The sequence below is a fragment of the Bidens hawaiensis genome, unplaced genomic scaffold (assembly GCF_021521415.1).
Source record: "Bidens hawaiensis isolate Kalapana, Puna unplaced genomic scaffold, B.hawaiensis_p1.1 tig00013493_1, whole genome shotgun sequence".
NCBI classification, from domain to species: domain Eukaryota; kingdom Viridiplantae; phylum Streptophyta; class Magnoliopsida; order Asterales; family Asteraceae; genus Bidens; species Bidens hawaiensis.
The window spans coordinates 20343-38043 of NW_027492143.1; the positions used below are offsets into that span (position 1 = coordinate 20343).

At 37.9% G+C, this 17701-nt stretch overlaps 1 protein-coding gene across 1 annotated transcript in view; it reads left to right on the forward strand.

Annotated features, from left to right (window-relative positions):
* The first annotated feature begins 723 nt into the window (after positions 1-723).
* The window catches only part of LOC143544179 (disease resistance protein L6-like), a 304085-nt gene continuing 287107 nt past the window's right edge, over positions 724-17701 (forward strand). The window contains exon 1 of the mRNA XM_077036332.1: positions 724-1089. Coding sequence (XP_076892447.1) covers positions 739-1089 — 351 coding nt within the window. The 5' untranslated portion in view covers positions 724-738. The remainder of the gene's footprint in view (positions 1090-17701) is intronic.

Here is a 17701-nt window from a genome sequence, read left to right on the forward strand (position 1 = left end):
CCCATCCTCATCCGAAGGTAGCACATTATTCTCAACGGTAGCTATAGAATTGTGAATATAGATATGAAGAACCTAAATAACTCAAGTTTATGAGGCATGCTAAATTTGCAGACATACAAAACAAGTTCGCTTATAAAGATGAAGAACTTAAAATTGCTCCAGCTTAGTCATGTGAACCTCACTGGGTCCTATGAGAATTTTCCAGATTTAAGATGGTTGTGGTGGCATGGATGTAATTTAAAAACAATACCCCCAGGCCTACTAACAAGCCGCTTGGTGTATTTAAAAATGTGTCACGGATTATTGGAGGAGTTTGACCCACCCACGGTATAAGGAATTCAATCTTCTGTTTATCATTTTACCTTTTAGTTTCTCAATTTTAGGCAATCTACATTTGAATTTACAATGATAAACTCAACTTTGTGATTCCTGAAACAGGTTCTAGAGTCTCTAATGATGCTAACTCTTTATGATTGCAAAAATTTTGTCAGCGTCTGCAATCTCCACCGGCTCCCTAAACTTGAGCATTTGATTCTCAGCAAATGTATCCGTTTGACTTATGTTTGTAAAACCATAGGAGACCTAGAGAATCTTTCATGTTTGCACTTTTCATGGTGCACTGAATTTTTGAAGGCTTCATCAAATCAGATGTTCGTAAATGGAGAATTCCTAGAACAACCTTTATGTTCCATACCCCAGTCATTATCTAATTTGGTTTTAGATGGCAGTTTATTTGATATGTTGTTGCCCAGTCACATTGACTTTAAAAGGCTTTTAGCACTTGACTTGACTGCTTGTCCAAACCTCAAGTCTCTCGCGTGCCTCCCAATTATGCTTGAGAGGTTGTACGTAGATTGGTGTTCATCACTGGAAGATATTACATTCCAATCAGCTCGTTTCACACTACGAGAGTTTAATTGTGAAGGCTGTTTTAAACTAAGTGACATTCAAGGGCTTTTTAAGTTAGTGCCCATATCAAAACTCGATGAAGCAGATCTGGGACATATGCAATGGATTAAAGTATATCAAGATCATAACGTGGACCTAGTTGGTGATGTCATTACTAAAGGCAGAAGTTTTAACATTCAGGTTCTCTCACTATCTATCTTTCTCTCTCAATTTTTTACAAATACTCAGCGAGTTGTTTAATAAATAATGAAGTAACCGAATTTGGTATGTACGTGTGTAATATAGATGTTGTATGAATATGGAATAAGGAGCACCTTTCTGCAAGGCATAAAAGATCAAAGCATGGCGACACATGACTATACGTCAGCATCCAGTCACTTATCCTTCCGTGTGCCTTTGCATCCAAAGATCCTTAAGATCAAAGGATTAAATGTAACGATTTTATACAGAGCCGTTATTTATAGAAATAACTTCCCTTTGTTTGGCCGAATCAGTAATAGAAGCAAGGGTATTACCTGGGTCTACAACCCTGTGGTGTATTGCAAACCCAGAGTTGATGAAGATGCTATATGGTTAAGTTATTGGCCAATTGGTAACACATTAGACGCTGGTGATGTAGTTTATGTGAACTTCTTTGCGATGGGCGGAGCAATGGCAACAAGTGGGTTTGGTGCAAGCCTTGTGTATACGGATGTTGGTAACGAAAAATGTGAAATAACACAAGAGGAAGAAGTGATTGGAGGAGATCTGTCTTTTTTTGAGGTGACCAAAGGAGGCTACTATCTTTGCCGCCATAATTTCTACACGTCAATGATCCCTAAAGGTTTCTTTGGTGAAAACATTCAGATTACTGGTAAGTTCCTAGCTATTTGAACAGTTGATTGTGGATGTTTTATAGTTAATATTAAGCTGCAAATAATGATAAGCTCTCATATCACACTTTGTCATAGATTTACGAAGATGGATATCATCTGGTAATGTAGCAGCACTTGATGAGCAGTACAATGATTTAAAAAACCCATATAGCCAAGTACGTATGAACCATAATTTCTATATGATACATATATTGATCACTTTTGAAACGTGCCATGCACCTATTCTTTATTTGTTGATTTCTGTTTTAATGGTTCGTATTATATATCCATCGTTGTTTGATTCTATTTTTGCCAGAAACTTAAGGTAACATTGGGAGTCAGCTTCAGTAGTAAAAGTGAATCGAACAAGATAAAGAAAGTTGTTTCTAGTGTTGAGGGGGTCGAATGTGTTTCTACTCGCATAGAAATAGGAAGATTGATTGTCCACGGATGTTTTGATCCTCAAGCACTGGTAATGTGTATGATGAAATTTGAGAAGATGTTTAAGGTCTTAGATTATCAATTTTTACCGGAACAAGGAATGAAGAAAGATAGTTTTCTGCATGAGGGTGGACGGGACGCCACTCATATTAGAGCTCGGGTTCAATCGGGTACCACAAGGACACGACCGAAAGGGATGCGGGTTCGAGCTCGAGTTGAAATTCGGCTTCACAAACCGTGAATGAAGCCATATTAGAAAGATGATTTAACGTAAAGAAAGATGATGTCGCAATCTTTTAGGATAGTTTTGGGTTCAAATGAGGCCAGGGGCGGTCTTTTCTTTGGGCCAAACCGGCCGTGGCCACATTATCTTTTTCGTTTAGTAGTGTATTTTTACCGAAAATATTTCAAAAAAGTTATATTTATTAAGTTCGGCCCAGCCATGTTATTTGAGTCCTGACCAGCCATGAAAGGTTAAAAAATAAAGTCCAGTTACAACTTACAAATGAGTTATGTTGTTGAACAGCCTACTAACCCTAACATTAGTTGTGGATCTTTTTTAAGTACTCATCCTTCTCCTTGCATCTTGTTTTTTTTAATATCGATTTCTTTTGTATAACGGCAATTTGAATGATTAAATTGGTATTTTAGTTAAATGATTGGATATAGAGTTTTTATTGTTTAACCCGACCCGAAACATAGAAGTAAGGGGGGGATTTAGCTCTCATAAATTTCGGCCCATATACCCATACTAAAATACTAAATGTTTAAGATCTGCCACTAAATGAGGTGACATTATATATAATTGGATGGTCGATAGGGTAGGAGAGGGCAACAAAGATGCTGCCCCTTCCACCTTAAAAAGGAAAATGGATCACAAGGTAAAATAGATAACAGGTAGAAACCATTCGTAACCTTTGTTTGATGACGAATCACTAATTTAGGTAGGAGAAACCATTTTGAAAGTTATTATAGATGGATATATATCCAGTTCACCCACCTTCGTACGTATGAAGATATACAACCAAATGTAGTGTTAATATGCCCCCGCAAGATGGACGATCGAGAGGTTAGTCCAATCTTGGAAATAAGAGAGTGAAACCGTGGTTTCAGCAACGGTTTAGTGAGAGCGTCAGCAAGTTGGTCATCACCAGAGATATGTGTGACACGTATTGCACCTTGTTGAAATTTTTCTCTTACAAAGTGAAAATCAAGGGCGAGATGTTTCATACGGGAGTGAAATACCGGGTTTGCCGAGTAATGTGTGGCACTTAAATTGTCACAGTAGATTGCGAGTGTGATTGTCGACTTGTAACCGAGCTCTGATAATATAGACATGATCCATTTGACGTCCATGGTAGTGGAAGCAACAACCCTAAAATCTGCTTCAGTAGATGATCTAGCTATAGTTGGTTGGCGTTTAGAGCTCCAAGCGACTGGATTAGATCCAAGATATACAATGTAACCCGTGGTACTGCGATAAGTAGATCGGTCACTGGCCCAATCCGCATCGGTGAATGCATGTAGGTTTAAAGGAGAACTATTTTTGAAAAATAATCCATGGTGTAAAGTGCTGTGTAGGTAGCGAAATAACCGTTTAAGTGCTGCCCAATGGATATTAGTAGGTGAATGCATAAACTGGGAAAGTTTGTTAACGGAAAAGGAAACATCGGGTCTCGTGAGGGATAGGTAATGTACGGCACCAATAAAAGCACGGTATTGGGTGGGCGATGGTAAATGTGTTCCATCGGTGGGTGTGAGATGATCCGAGAAGGACATTGGAGTGGACGCCAGTTTATAATCACTCATGTTGGCCCGTGTTAACAGATCAAGGACATATTTGGACTGAGAAAGGAAAAGACCATTCTTTTGTGGGATAACTTCAACACCTAAAATATATGAAAGAGGACCTAGATCCTTGAGAGAAAAGCGGGATGCAAGGGATTTGATGAAGCAATTAATGATTGAGGAATTCGGGCCGGTGACAATAATATCATCGACATAGACGAGGAGATATATTGGAGATTGAGTGACATGATTAATAAATAGAGATGTGTAACACCCCGGCCTCTCGTACCACCAATATTGTCCACTCTGCCCACGAAGAGCTCACGGATTTGTCTTTGGTTACCCAAAACGCGTTTGTGATGTTAAGAGGCAGGACATTACTTATGAACCAAGGATCTCTCTTGTCCACGGCCGATGTGGGATAGCCTAAGAGTAGGACGATGTTGTGTTTGCCAAGGGTGTTACAAACAACCCCCCTTTGGACTCATCGTCCTCGATGAGGCATGTCCCATCATCCCGAACGACACAAGAGTGGCTTTGATACCACCTGTAACACCCCGGCCTCTCGTACCACCAATATTGTCCGCTCTGCCCACGAAGAGCTCACAGATTTGTTTTTGGTTGCCCAAAACGCGTTGGTGATTGAAGAGGCATGACATTACTTATGAACCAGTGATCTCTCTTGTCCACGGCCGATGTGGGATAGCCTAAGAGTGGGATGTTGTGTTTGCCAAGGGTGTTACAAGATGGATCATAAATAGTTGGTGTGAAACCAACCGAGAGGAGGTATGATTTTAGTTCATCATACCAAGAACGTGAAGCTTGAAGAAGACCGTAGATAGCCTTGTTTAATTTGCAAACGTGAGTTGGGAGGGATGGGTCGGCAAAGCCGGGTGGTTGAGACATAAAAACATCCTCGGTTCAGGTACCTTGGAGAAAAGCATTGTTTATGTCAAGTTGACGAAGTGACCAACTTTGGGAAGTGGCTAAAGAAAGAATAAGGCGAAGGGTAGCGGGTTTGATAACCGGACTAAATTTTTCGACATAATCTAGTCCGGGACGTTGTTGAAAACCTTTGGCTACTAAACGAGCCTTTAGGTGATCTACCGTTCCATCCAATTTGAATTTTGTTCGAAAAACCCATTTACAACCAACAAGGTTAGATGCGGAATCGGATGGAACAAGGGCCCAAGTTTTATTTCGTTGGAGGGGTCAAATTAGTCTTGCATGGCTTTTCGCCATAGTTGACTTTTGAGTGCTTGAGTAACGGTTGTTAGTTCATTAGGATGAGGAGAGGTGGCGGTGTAGAGTACAAATGTATCATTGTGATATTTAGGATTCGGTTTTCTTGTACGTGGTGGAGAAGCATTAAGTTCAATATTGGTGTTTGTGAGTTGTGATGTGGATGAATCAGATGGGAATGTAACTGGAGGTTCTATGGAAGGTGAGGTTGTAGGAGTATGGTCTGAATTGTTATTTGGATCTGGAAGAAACGATGGGGAGGAAGGAGTGGACTGGGGAGATTGAGTTGTATTATTTTTTGAAGTGGACTGGTGAGTGGTGGGGGTATTTGGGTTTTGAGAGATATGCTCATGAATGGATGGGTGGTGTGGGCTTTGTGAGTTAATTGGGCTGGAGTCAGAATGGGAAATTAATGGAGAATGTGTAGTAAGTTGTTGTGAATAATTATTGATAGAGTTTGTATTTGATGGTATGACAGGGGTGGAATTAGGATGAATGTGAATAGTTAAAGGTAACCAAGTATCTGGATTTGGAGGTGAGGGGGTATATGATTGAGTTAGAATTTCATATGGGAATTGATCTTCAATAAAGTTTACATGACGGGATGTGTAAACTTTATTTGTTTGGGGATCAAAAAGATAATATGCGCTTTGAGTGGAAGAGTATCCAACAAAAACACATGGTTTGGACTTAGCTTGAAGTTTGTGGGAAGAGTATGGTCGTAACCAAGGATAGGATAAACAACCAAAACTTTTTAGTTTGTTGTAGTTTGGTAGTCTGTGAAATAAACGAAGATATGAAGAGTCATTTTTGAAGGTTGAGGTGGGCAAGCGATTAATAAGATAAGCGGCGGTGGTCAAGGCAAAAGACCAAAATTTAAGAGGCATTTTGGCATGTGATAGGAGAGTTAAGCCGGTTTCAACGATATGACGATGTCGACGTTCGGCATAACCATTATGTTCGGGTGTATGGGGTGGGGATGTAAGATGTGAGATGCCACATGATGCGAGGTAGGAAGCAATTTTAATATATTCACCACCATTATCCGAGAATAATTGCTTGATTTTGCATTGGAAATAATTTTCTACAAGATTTTGAAAATTAGTGAATGTATTGAGAGAATCAGATTTCTTTCTAAGAGGGTAAATCCATATGTTTTTAGTATAGTGATCAACGAAGATTATGTAATATTTATAACCATCATATGAGATAACCGGTGATGACCATACGTCCTAAAATAAAAGTTGAAGTGGTGCATTGGAAGAAATTGAAGAAGAAAAAAAAGGAAGCTTATGGCTTTTGTTTATGCAACACGAATTACATGATTTATTAAAAATAGAAATAGACGGAACAATAGTAGATAAATGTTGTAACACTTGTGCATGCGGATGTCCAAGACGATGATGCCACAAGGATGGTTTATTTTGTTGAACATAAAAAACGTGAGGCGGTGATTTTGGATGAAGCTCATAGATTCCATGTTCAGTTGTTCCTTGGAGGAGGGGAGTTGGGTTTGACAGTCCTTGATAACAAAATTGAGAGAGAAAAACTGAATTAGTATATTGTTATCGACACATAATCGCGAAATAGAGATAATATTACGGGAGATGGACGGAACACATAAAACATTATGTAACATTAAGGATGTGGTGTCAAAATGAAGTGTTAAAGAGCCAACATGAGTAATATTAAGAGACGAACCATCATCGATGATGAGTTCTTGGGTACCATCATATGGGGCATGAAGGGATAATGCATTAAGATCATTGGTTATATGGTGAGAAGCGCCACTGTCGAAGAGCCATGGGCGGGTGTCAGTAGTATTTGCGTTTGGAACCTGCAACATATGTTGGAATATCGTATGCCCGAGACACATAATTAGGTTAATGTGACTAGTCGTGTTTGATCCAAGTCGGGTCATACCCAATAACGAGTTAGACACACACCAATTATGTATTTGTTAAGATAAGATCTATGAGACAAATACAGAACACGATACATTCAGAAAATCGGGTTTCTGAATACTTACTTGAAAGTGTTAAATAAATTAATTGGTTAATTTATTTATTCAAATAATTATTATTGGAATGATTATTTAACTATATGTTCTTTTGTAAAATGGTTTATAAAAGATGGGGTGTTTATATATTTATTTTATACTTTATAAAATAAATAAAATAAAATAAAAAAAAATAATAATAATAATTTTATTTGGGGCCGGTTTTGGGTGGGCCCCACACCCCAAAGTTATGGTCAAATTTTTGTCAAGGATTTGGTGGATGTTGAGTGTATTCTACTTGACTAAAACCTAACACAAAGATATGATGGTTTTAAAAAAGGATTTGATCATTATTATATAAACTTTCAAGTAACAAAAATTGAACAAGTCTTTCTTTCCTTCTTGTTTACTACTTACGGCCAAAGGAAAAAGGAAGGCTCGGGTCTCGGTTTTTCGTGTTCAAGCTTCCTAACATAGCTCGGTGTGTGTTGGAGGCTCGGGGTACATTCCGTTTGAGGATTTTCTTTTTGAAAGTCTAGCATCAACATCATCATCTTCTTCAACATCAACTACACTCTTAAAAGGTTAAGAATGTAAGTGTTTATAGCTTTGATAGTTTAGCTTTTCCGTATCATTTGATCCTTACTTCGGGTTTCTAATAAATAGATTATTGGTAATCTTATAACATGAATAAATTAGGTTGTTCATGTACACATTTCCTATAAACTTGTAATATATACATATATATACATATGGATAGATATGTTTAGTTTGTAAATATCACGCTTCCGCCTTAATTGTGACTAGTTAAATGGTTAACTAAGTTTAAAATATCCATAGAAACCCAACAAATGGCATCAAGAGCCGGGATACGGGAAACTAAGCTTCGGGTTTTCGGTTTTATATTTTTCCCCTTGAAAGATTTTATACAAAAATAAACATGCATGATTTTTTTTGTATTTAATCTTGTTATTATTTTGGCTTTGTTCAAAAAAAAAAAAAAAAAAAAAATATAAAACCGGGTTATTGGGCTAACCGGAAAAAAAAAAAAGGGGAGAAAGCTATATGGGCCGAAGCCCATTTTTGGTTAAATGGGCCGAAGCCCATGAGACTTCTTATTGGGCCGAAGCCCATGTGTTTTGCACATGTGGGCCGAAGCCCATAATCAAGTTATTGGGTCAAGCCCAAATGAGTTGGGCTAGGCCCGATAAAGTCAAGGGGTTTTGGAACGGGTTCCTAAGACATAACGGGTTATGTTTGTTAAAACTAGACCGAGCCGTAGACCAAAATGGATGTTTGTTTGTGGTTGATGATTGTAATTGTAATTAATTATTCAAGTTTCGGTTTGTAATAATTAATTAGGGGCAATTTTGCAGTTTTGTAATTATTTATTCATATGGGTATGTAATAAATAGATTGTTTGTAATATTTTATTTTATAGAAAAATGTATTAGGACATTTGTTTTGTAAAATTAAAGAAGATTGCAAAATTGGAAGTTTGGGCCTTATTGGGCCGGGTATGGTGATAATGGGTCTCACAAGCCCATTAAGGGGATTCAAGCCCAAAAGGACCTAAGCCCACCAATTAAGCCCAAATGGAAGCTTATGGAAGCTAAGGCCCAAGTTCAAGCCCAATGGACCACAACGGGGTTGAAGAAGATGCTCGAAGCATTTGGATGCGGGATCGAGTGGGAGCTACAACATCCATGTGTCATGTGTCCCTTAGGATCGGACCTAAGACACACACTTGTTTCGGCTAACAAGTGTGGTCTAACTTAGTGGCTCGTGTCTAGTATAATTGTATATGCTTGTTAATTGATTGTTTGATTATGTGGTTGCTAGATATTAGGATATCAACTTCGTCACATAGAATTAATTAACAAAGCATAAAACGGGTTCTAATAATTATCGGTAATTACGTGACACATAGTTTAATAAAATGGATTTATTAACTAGCCGTCTCACGCCCATAATAAAATGGTTTTATTATAAATTAGATTTTTGAAAAATGGTTTCAAAATATCATGTTACTAAATGCATGTTAGAACATGATTTAAAGTTTTACAACTAGAATTATTAAAACTAAAAATCCCTTTTGAAATTAAGGATAACAAGTTATACACCATCCTTTTGTATAACGCTTAACATATTAGTAAGCTCTTAGTGGGAAAAAGGTCACCTAACCGCATAGAGTAAATTAATATGTTGAGGTAATATTGGCATATAAATGGGAAAAAGGTCACCTAACCGTTTGTATGTTGATATTACAAGTTGATACAAGTAGGACGACTTAAATTGGAACCATGTGAAGAGGGTCACCCAAGCATGGGGTCTAATAGGTGTTGATGGGATAAACATGCCGACACGAAATATGATTTCGAACCGGTCCCATAAACTCTAGAAGTTGCAAAAGGGTTTGCAATTGTTATGAATAACTACCTTGATAGACCGACAATGGGAAAAAGGTCACCTAACCGGAGTCGTGTTTATCGTTGGATTCTAGATTTTAATTATTAATTATATTTGGTATATATAAAAGGGTATTAATAATTAAAATATGTAAAACACTAAAATGAACTTAATTAAAATTCTGCAGATGGCCGCACACGTCGACGACAACATAATCCCTAACGTCCAAAACGTATCTCTCCGATCTATTCTCGCTAAAGACCGTCTTAACCACAATAACTTTTCGGATTGGTTCCGAAATTTAAGGATTGTTCTAAAACAAGAAAAATTATATCATGTTTTGGAAACACCTATCCCCAACGAACCGGAAGAGGGAACTGAGGTCGAATACATGAATTGGGTCAAACACACGGAAGATTCCATTCAAGTGTCATGCCTCATGTTGGCGACTATGGTTCCCGAAATCCAAAAGGATTTCGAAAACCATAATGCGTACGACATGATTACTCAACTTAAGGAAATGTTCCTTAAGCAATCGAGGGTTGAAAGGTTCGAAACGGTTCGAGCCTTGCATGCATGTAGAATGGATGATAATCAACCAGTTTCAACTTATGTACTTAAGATGAAAAGTTACATTGATCGCCTCGCCAAGCTCAATTGTCCCATCTCAAAGGAGTTAGCAACGGATTTAATCCTTAACTCTTTGTCGAAAAGGTTCGACACTTTCGTGTTAAATTATAACATGAACGGGTGGGACAAAAACATTGGAGAACTTCACTCAATGCTTAAAACAGCCGAGGCGAGCATGGGTAAAAGGGTTTTACCCGTGTTTGCGATCAATGAAGGTAGATCCAAGAATCGATCTCAACCCAATCCTAAGGCTAAGGTAGCAAAAAGAAAGGGTCCTCCTATGCATCTTAAAGGTAAGGGCAAATCACCGGTTATGGCAAAGAAACAAAAGGTTGTGGAACCGAGGGGTCATAAGGATGATCCTTGTTTTGGTTGTGGTGAGACCGGACATTGGAAACGCAATTGCCCGGTCTACCTAAAAGAGCTAAGAGACAAGAGGAATGCGGGGCATACCTCGGGTAATGTCTTTATGATTAATATTGAGCTAAATCTTATTTCTTCTAACACATGGGTATTAGATACCGGATGTGGAACTCATATTTGCAATTGGTTGCAGGGGTTCAAAAGGAATGAAGACTTAAAGAAGGGCGAAGTGAATCTTTTCATGGGCAACGGTGCAAGGGTGCACGTGGTCGCTAGAGGAGACTTCACTTTATCGCTTCCAAGTGGTTTGGAAGTTGTTTTGAGAAATGTTTTGTATGCTCCTAGTTTGACTAGGAACATTATTTCCGTGCACCTTCTTAGACAATGTAACTTTGACTTTAAATTTGTAAAATCAGAAATGCATGTATCATCTAATGGTATCTTTTATTTTAAAGCTGTACCAAACAATGGTATTTATGAATTGGTTCATGACAATACCTCAAATAGCTCATTATATCAAACTTCCACTAAAAGACTCAAAAAGGATTTGAGTGATTCCTACATTTGGCATTGTCGTCTTGGACACATAAACAAGAATCGTGTAAATACTCTCCAAAAGAATGGTCTTTTGAAAACAAATGAGTTAGGTTCGTTTGATGAGTGTGAATCTTGTATTCAAGGCAAGATGACCAAAGAACCTTTTAAAGGTACAAATGAAAGGGCTAAGGACTTGTTAGGTATCATACATACGGATGTATGCGGACCTCTCAAGCCCAATAGTAGGAATAGTGAAAGGTACTTCATTACCTTTACCGACGATTTTAGTCGATATGGGTATGTGTATCTAATGAAACACAAACATGAAGCCTTTGAAATGTTCAAGGAATTTCAAAATGAAGTACAAAATCAGCTCGACCGAACAATCAAGGTACTCCGCTCCGATAGAGGAGGCGAATACCTAAGTGATGCCTTTCAAAGTCATCTTAGAGATTGTGGAATTATTTCACAGCTCACTCCTCCTGGAACTCCTCAACATAACGGAGTATCCGAGAGGAGGAATAGAACACTGTTGGACATGGTTCGATCTATGATGGCACGAAGCTCACTACCGCCATCATTTTGGGGATATGCGCTACTTACAGCGGCTCGTATTTTGAATATGGCCCCGACCAAAAAGGTGGATCGAATACCCTATGAAGTGTGGCATGGAAAGGTTCCATCCTTTTCATATTTAAGGGTATGGGGATGCATAGTTTATGTTAAACGTGACACCCCAAATAAGCTTGAGGCTCGATCCATCAGGTGTATCTTCATAGGATACCCAAAGGATGATATAGGATATATATTCTATGATCCTAGTGAACAAAAGGTGTTTGTTTCACGCAAAGGATACTTCTTAGAAACTAAGTTCCTTATGGAAGGACCTAGTGAAAAGAGAGTGGAACTTGAAGAGGTTCAAGAATCACTGGATGATACACAGTTGGTCGATACTAGTTTTCAACACGAGGATGTTGAAAGTGATCAAATGGTTGATCATACACACGTTGCTCGCAGATCTAGTAGGATTAGTCAACCTCCCGAGAGATATGGATTTCTCGTGGATGATTGCTACTTGGTCGATTCGGATGAACCGATCTCCTACAAAGATGCTATGTCACAACCTGATTGTGACAAGTGGCTTGAAGCCATGAGCGCCGAGATGCAATCCATGCACGATAACCAAGTTTGGGAATTGGTTGATCGTCCACTTAACTCCAAACTGGTTGGATGTAAGTGGGTCTTCAAGAAGAAGACCGATATGCATGGAAATTTAGATACTTACAAAGCACGACTTGTAGCAAAAGGTTTCACGCAAACTCAAGGGATTGATTATGATGAAACCTTCTCGCCGGTCGCGATGCTTAAGTCGATCAGGATATTATTTGCCATTGCAGCTCATTTTGATTATGAGATATGGCACATGGATGTCAAGACCGCTTTTCTTAATGGATATCTTGAGGAAGATGTCCATATGGTTCAGCCTGAAGGTTTTGTCGATCCATCTAATCCTGATAAAGTTTGTAAGTTAAGGAAATCAATCTACGGGTTGAAACAAGCATCACGGATGTGGAATCATCGTTTTAATGAAGAAATCAAAGCGTTTGGTTTTGTCCAAAACGGTGATGAGGCGTGTGTGTATAAATGGGCTAGTGGGAGTATAATCATGTTCCTTATTTTGTATGTCGATGATATACTTTTATTTGGAAATGATATACCAAGTATGGAAAACGTTAAAGCGTGGTTAAGTAGTCGTTTCTCAATTAAGGATCTTGGAGAAGCGACATATATCTTGGGAATAAAGGTCTATAGGGATAGACAAAGGAAATTGATCGGACTCAATCAAAGTGCATACATTGATAAAATCCTGAAAAGATTCAGGATGGAAAACTCTAAGAAAGGTTTGGTACCTATTCCTAGAGGAACCGTGTTAAGCTCATCCCAAAGTCCTAGCTCTAAGGAAGAGCAGGATAGGATGAAGCATGTTCCTTATGCTTCTGCAATAGGATCTATTATGTATGCAATGATGTGCACTAGACCGGACGTCTCGTATGCTTTAAGCATAACGAGTAGATACCAGCACAACCCAGGTGACAGTCATTGGATGGCTGTCAAGAATATATTAAAATACCTTAGAAGGACTAAGGATATGTTTTTAATATATGGGTCTGGTGAGGAGGAACTCGTCGTAAAGGGTTACGTGGATGCGAGTTTCCAAACTGACCGAGATGATTCTCGGTCACAGTCAGGATATGTCTTCATTTTGAATGGAGGCGCTGTCTCTTGGAAAAGTTCGAAGCAGGATGTTGTCGCGTTATCCACTACAGAATCTGAGTACATCGCCGCTTCAATGGCAGCCCAAGAGGCTGCATGGATGAAAAAGTTCATCATGGATCTAGGGATTATCTCTACCATTCAGGAGCCCCTAGAGATATTCTGTGACAATGAAGGTGCTATTGCACAGATCAAGGAGCCTCGTGCTCATCAGAAAACGAGGCACATTGAGCGCAGATTCAACTACATAAGGGATGAAGTTGAAAAAAGGAAAGATATGTATTCATAAAGTTCATACCGATCAAAATATTGCGGACCCACTCACGAAGCTCCTCGATAGGCCAAAGCATGAGGGTCATGTTTGTGCATTAGGACTTCGGTATTCTAGTGAGTGGATTTAGTCTGTGTTTAGTGTTTGTATAAGAACAAATGTAATGGGTATCTTATGATAATTAATTATGTTTTAATTTTTTCAATGGGTTATGTTCTATATTTGCATGTTTAATCCATGAATGACTTATGTTGTTCTAAATGTCCGTAGTCGATCATACTTGTGGGAACAAGTATGAAGGTAAGACTATTATGAACCCGGATTGGTTGATATTCATGTGATGAATATAGGGCATAGGTTTGCCACCAAGGTTCATAGATATTTGTGGGATACAAATATTGGACATGATCCGCTCTCAAGGATCACTGCATGGAGTTAGTGCAACTGATCATAAGTAATCCTTGAGTAAAGGCGAGTATCATTGTGTCCTTTGACCTGAGATGTATATTGGATCTGTTTTTTCATCAAGTCTGATAACTTGACTCTCTTCTTTGTTATTTCGGTAACACGATGACGTAAAAGAAAGAGCTCAGATATCATAAGAGATGTCAACAAGGATGTATGCAGTCAAGATGGGATTTGTTCCTCTTATGTGTTGAGAGTTTAGATGTCTAAGGCCTGTTAAGTTAAATCATTGAGAGAATGATCACTCTGTGTCTCTTCGATTTGACAGGACATCTAGCAACAAAGGGATGTAATGATAAGACTTACCTATATCATATCAATTATGGACTTGAAGGGGATGATGTTATTGAATGGCACTTAGTCAAACACACTAAGGGTGGTGACCTGTTGTTAGGCGGTATTCACCATTAGCATTAACTTCCTATGAGTCTCGTGCAAGTGGGAGATTGTTGGAATATCGTATGCCCGAGACACATAATTAGGTTAATGTGACTAGTCGTGTTTGATCCAAGTTGGGTCATACCCAATAACGAGTTAGACACACACCAATTATGTATTTGTTAAGATAAGATCTATGAGACAAATACAGAACACGATACATTCAGAAAATCGGGTTTCTGAATACTTACTTGAAAGTGTTAAATAAATTAATTGGTTAATTTATTTATTCAAATAATTATTATTGGAATGATTATTTAACTATATGTTCTTTTGTAAAATGGTTTATAAAAGATGGGGTGTTTATATATTTATTTTATACTTTATAAAATAAATAAAATAAAATAAAAAAAAAAATAATAATAATAATAATTTTATTTGGGGCCGGTTTTGGGTGGGCCCCACACCCCAAAGTTATGGTCAAATTTTTGTCAAGGATTTGGTGGATGTTGAGTGTATTCTACTTGACTAAAACCTAACACAAAGATATGATGGTTTTAAAAAAGGATTTGATCATTATTATATAAACTTTCAAGTAACAAAAATTGAACAAGTCTTTCTTTCCTTCTTGTTTACTACTTACGGCCAAAGGAAAAAGGAAGGCTCGGGTCTCGGTTTTTCGTGTTCAAGCTTCCTAACATAGCTCGGTGTGTGTTGGAGGCTCGGGGTACATTCCGTTTGAGGATTTTCTTTTTGAAAGTCTAGCATCAACATCATCATCTTCTTCAACATCAACTACACTCTTAAAAGGTTAAGAATGTAAGTGTTTATAGCTTTGATAGTTTAGCTTTTCCGTATCATTTGATCCTTGCTTCGGGTTTCTAATAAATAGATTATTGGTAATCTTATAACATGAATAAATTAGGTTGTTCATGTACACATTTCCTATAAACTTGTAATATATACATATATATACATATGGATAGATATGTTTAGTTTGTAAATATCACGCTTCCGCCTTAATTGTGACTAGTTAAATGGTTAACTAAGTTTAAAATATCCATAGAAACCCAACAACATATTGGCTTATGGAGAATTATTTTGGGTTCCTTTGGGCAAAGAAGGAAGGCCAATTTGAGGGTATTGTTTCTTTGAAGCAAAACAAGAAGTTAGTGAAAGGCCTTTGGCAAAACAAAATTGGCATTTTCCTAAAAATGGGCGGTTTTGAGAGGTTGTTTGTTAAGTAGCCGGGGGTTTTGAGGGTGTGGGTAGTAAACCTGGGTTTTGTGAAGTGTTGCGGGTGTACCAAGGCTTGTGTGTTTGGCGAGTATTTGCTGCAAAAGCGGTTGTAGGTTGGTAGAGAAAGGGAGTAGTAGGTTGTTTTTTGGCTAATATTAATTCCTGGTTAATGAGTTTTTCATGAAGTTCATGAAACGTGATGGGTGTATCACGGCCATGAACGGAATCAATGACAGATTTGTAGGAACTCGGGTCTAGCCCGTTGAGGACTACATCAGTAACATCTTCTGGATCAGGTTGTTTCATCATATATGTATTTAACCGATTGCATGAAATCAGTTATGGTTTGGTTTGGGGCTTTGGTAGATTTCTTTAATCTGTATTGGAGTTTTTTGATATGACCACGGGAGGTGGAGGCATTGGTTTCAAAGAGGATTTTCCAAACCTCAAGTGATGTTTTGGCATTTGTGATTAATGGGACAAGAGAGGGAGAGAGGCTGCCAACTAATGCCCCATACAATAGCCAATCTTGATGGAACCAAGCATTATAGTCGACATGAGGAATTAAGTTTCCATCTTTGTCAACTGAGGGTTTGGGTGCTGGAAGTGTACCATCTATGTATTTAATAAATCAAGACCGTAGAGGAGGGCTTCAAGCTGTGTTTTCCAACTTAAGTAATTTGTGTCAGTGAATTTAAGGGAGGGAGGCAAGGTAACAATTGTGAGAGAGGAGGGGGTGTTGAGGGGAATGGTTCCAATGGTTGAAAAGGAAACAGAATTGTTGGTGGTCATGGCTGCCAAAAAAAATCGCTGGAGAAGATGAGTTATAATGAGTGGTTGCTGTGTTTTGGAAGGAAGATAGGGTTCCTGGCTTTGATACCATATGAAGATATACAACCGAATGTAGTGTTAATAGTACGCAAGCATTATACCCTAGCCTTATTCTTTTTTTGTTATTATTATTATTATTTTTGCAAAGCGATGATAGATTAAAAAGGGCAAGTAACCTCCTGCTAGAAGCCGGAGGACTGCCAAAAATACAACAAAGAAGAACAAAACAGCAAACAAGGCTTTTAGAGGTCTATTTGTATGCATATACATAAAGTATTCACTTTTTTCATCAATGTATATTTGTGAATATTTGAATGTAGAAAAACAACCGCATCTAAAGACTTAAAAACTGCGTCAAATAATATGGAGCATATTTTTAGCAGCGGTTTTAGTAAAAACCGCGTCTAAAGTGGCTTCTTAATAACCACACGAAAAACCCTAAAATTACCAAATCTATATCACACAGCTGTCACGGTCTCCTTTTCCATTAACTGCATCTTTCATGCTATGGTGTAGTCTACAAACTCAAAAACTGCTATTTTGCAAAGGATGCTCTTGATGGAAGGAGTTCTTTAGCTATTGTTCATTCTTACATAGATTTTAATTTAGGGTTTCACAAATAAATGAGATGTTATAACCCGGCTTAAAAACTATATAAGTTTGGTGAGACCCATGACCCACTTATTTTTTTACTATAAAATTGTTTCTTAATTATAAACAATATCTTTATTCTAATAAACTAGATATTAATTTTTAGTATATCCCTATTTTATAGGATTTTCATATCAAATATTTGGTGAGATTAATTTTTTTAATTTAATGAGATGGTATAACCCGTTTTGGACTATCTGGGTTTGGTGAGACCCATACCCGTGAATTCGGGTCAAATGCATGAGAAGCCTCCATTTACAAATAATGCAATCTAGTGACTTGAGAAAATGTAGGGAGTAACATAGAGCTTTTAAAAGTTTCGTTTATATATATTATAGATAAGATGGTCATTAGAAGAAAACATTGGGCTAAACTTTAATTAACTATTTTAACTATTATGGGCTTTAAAGGAAAGGTAAG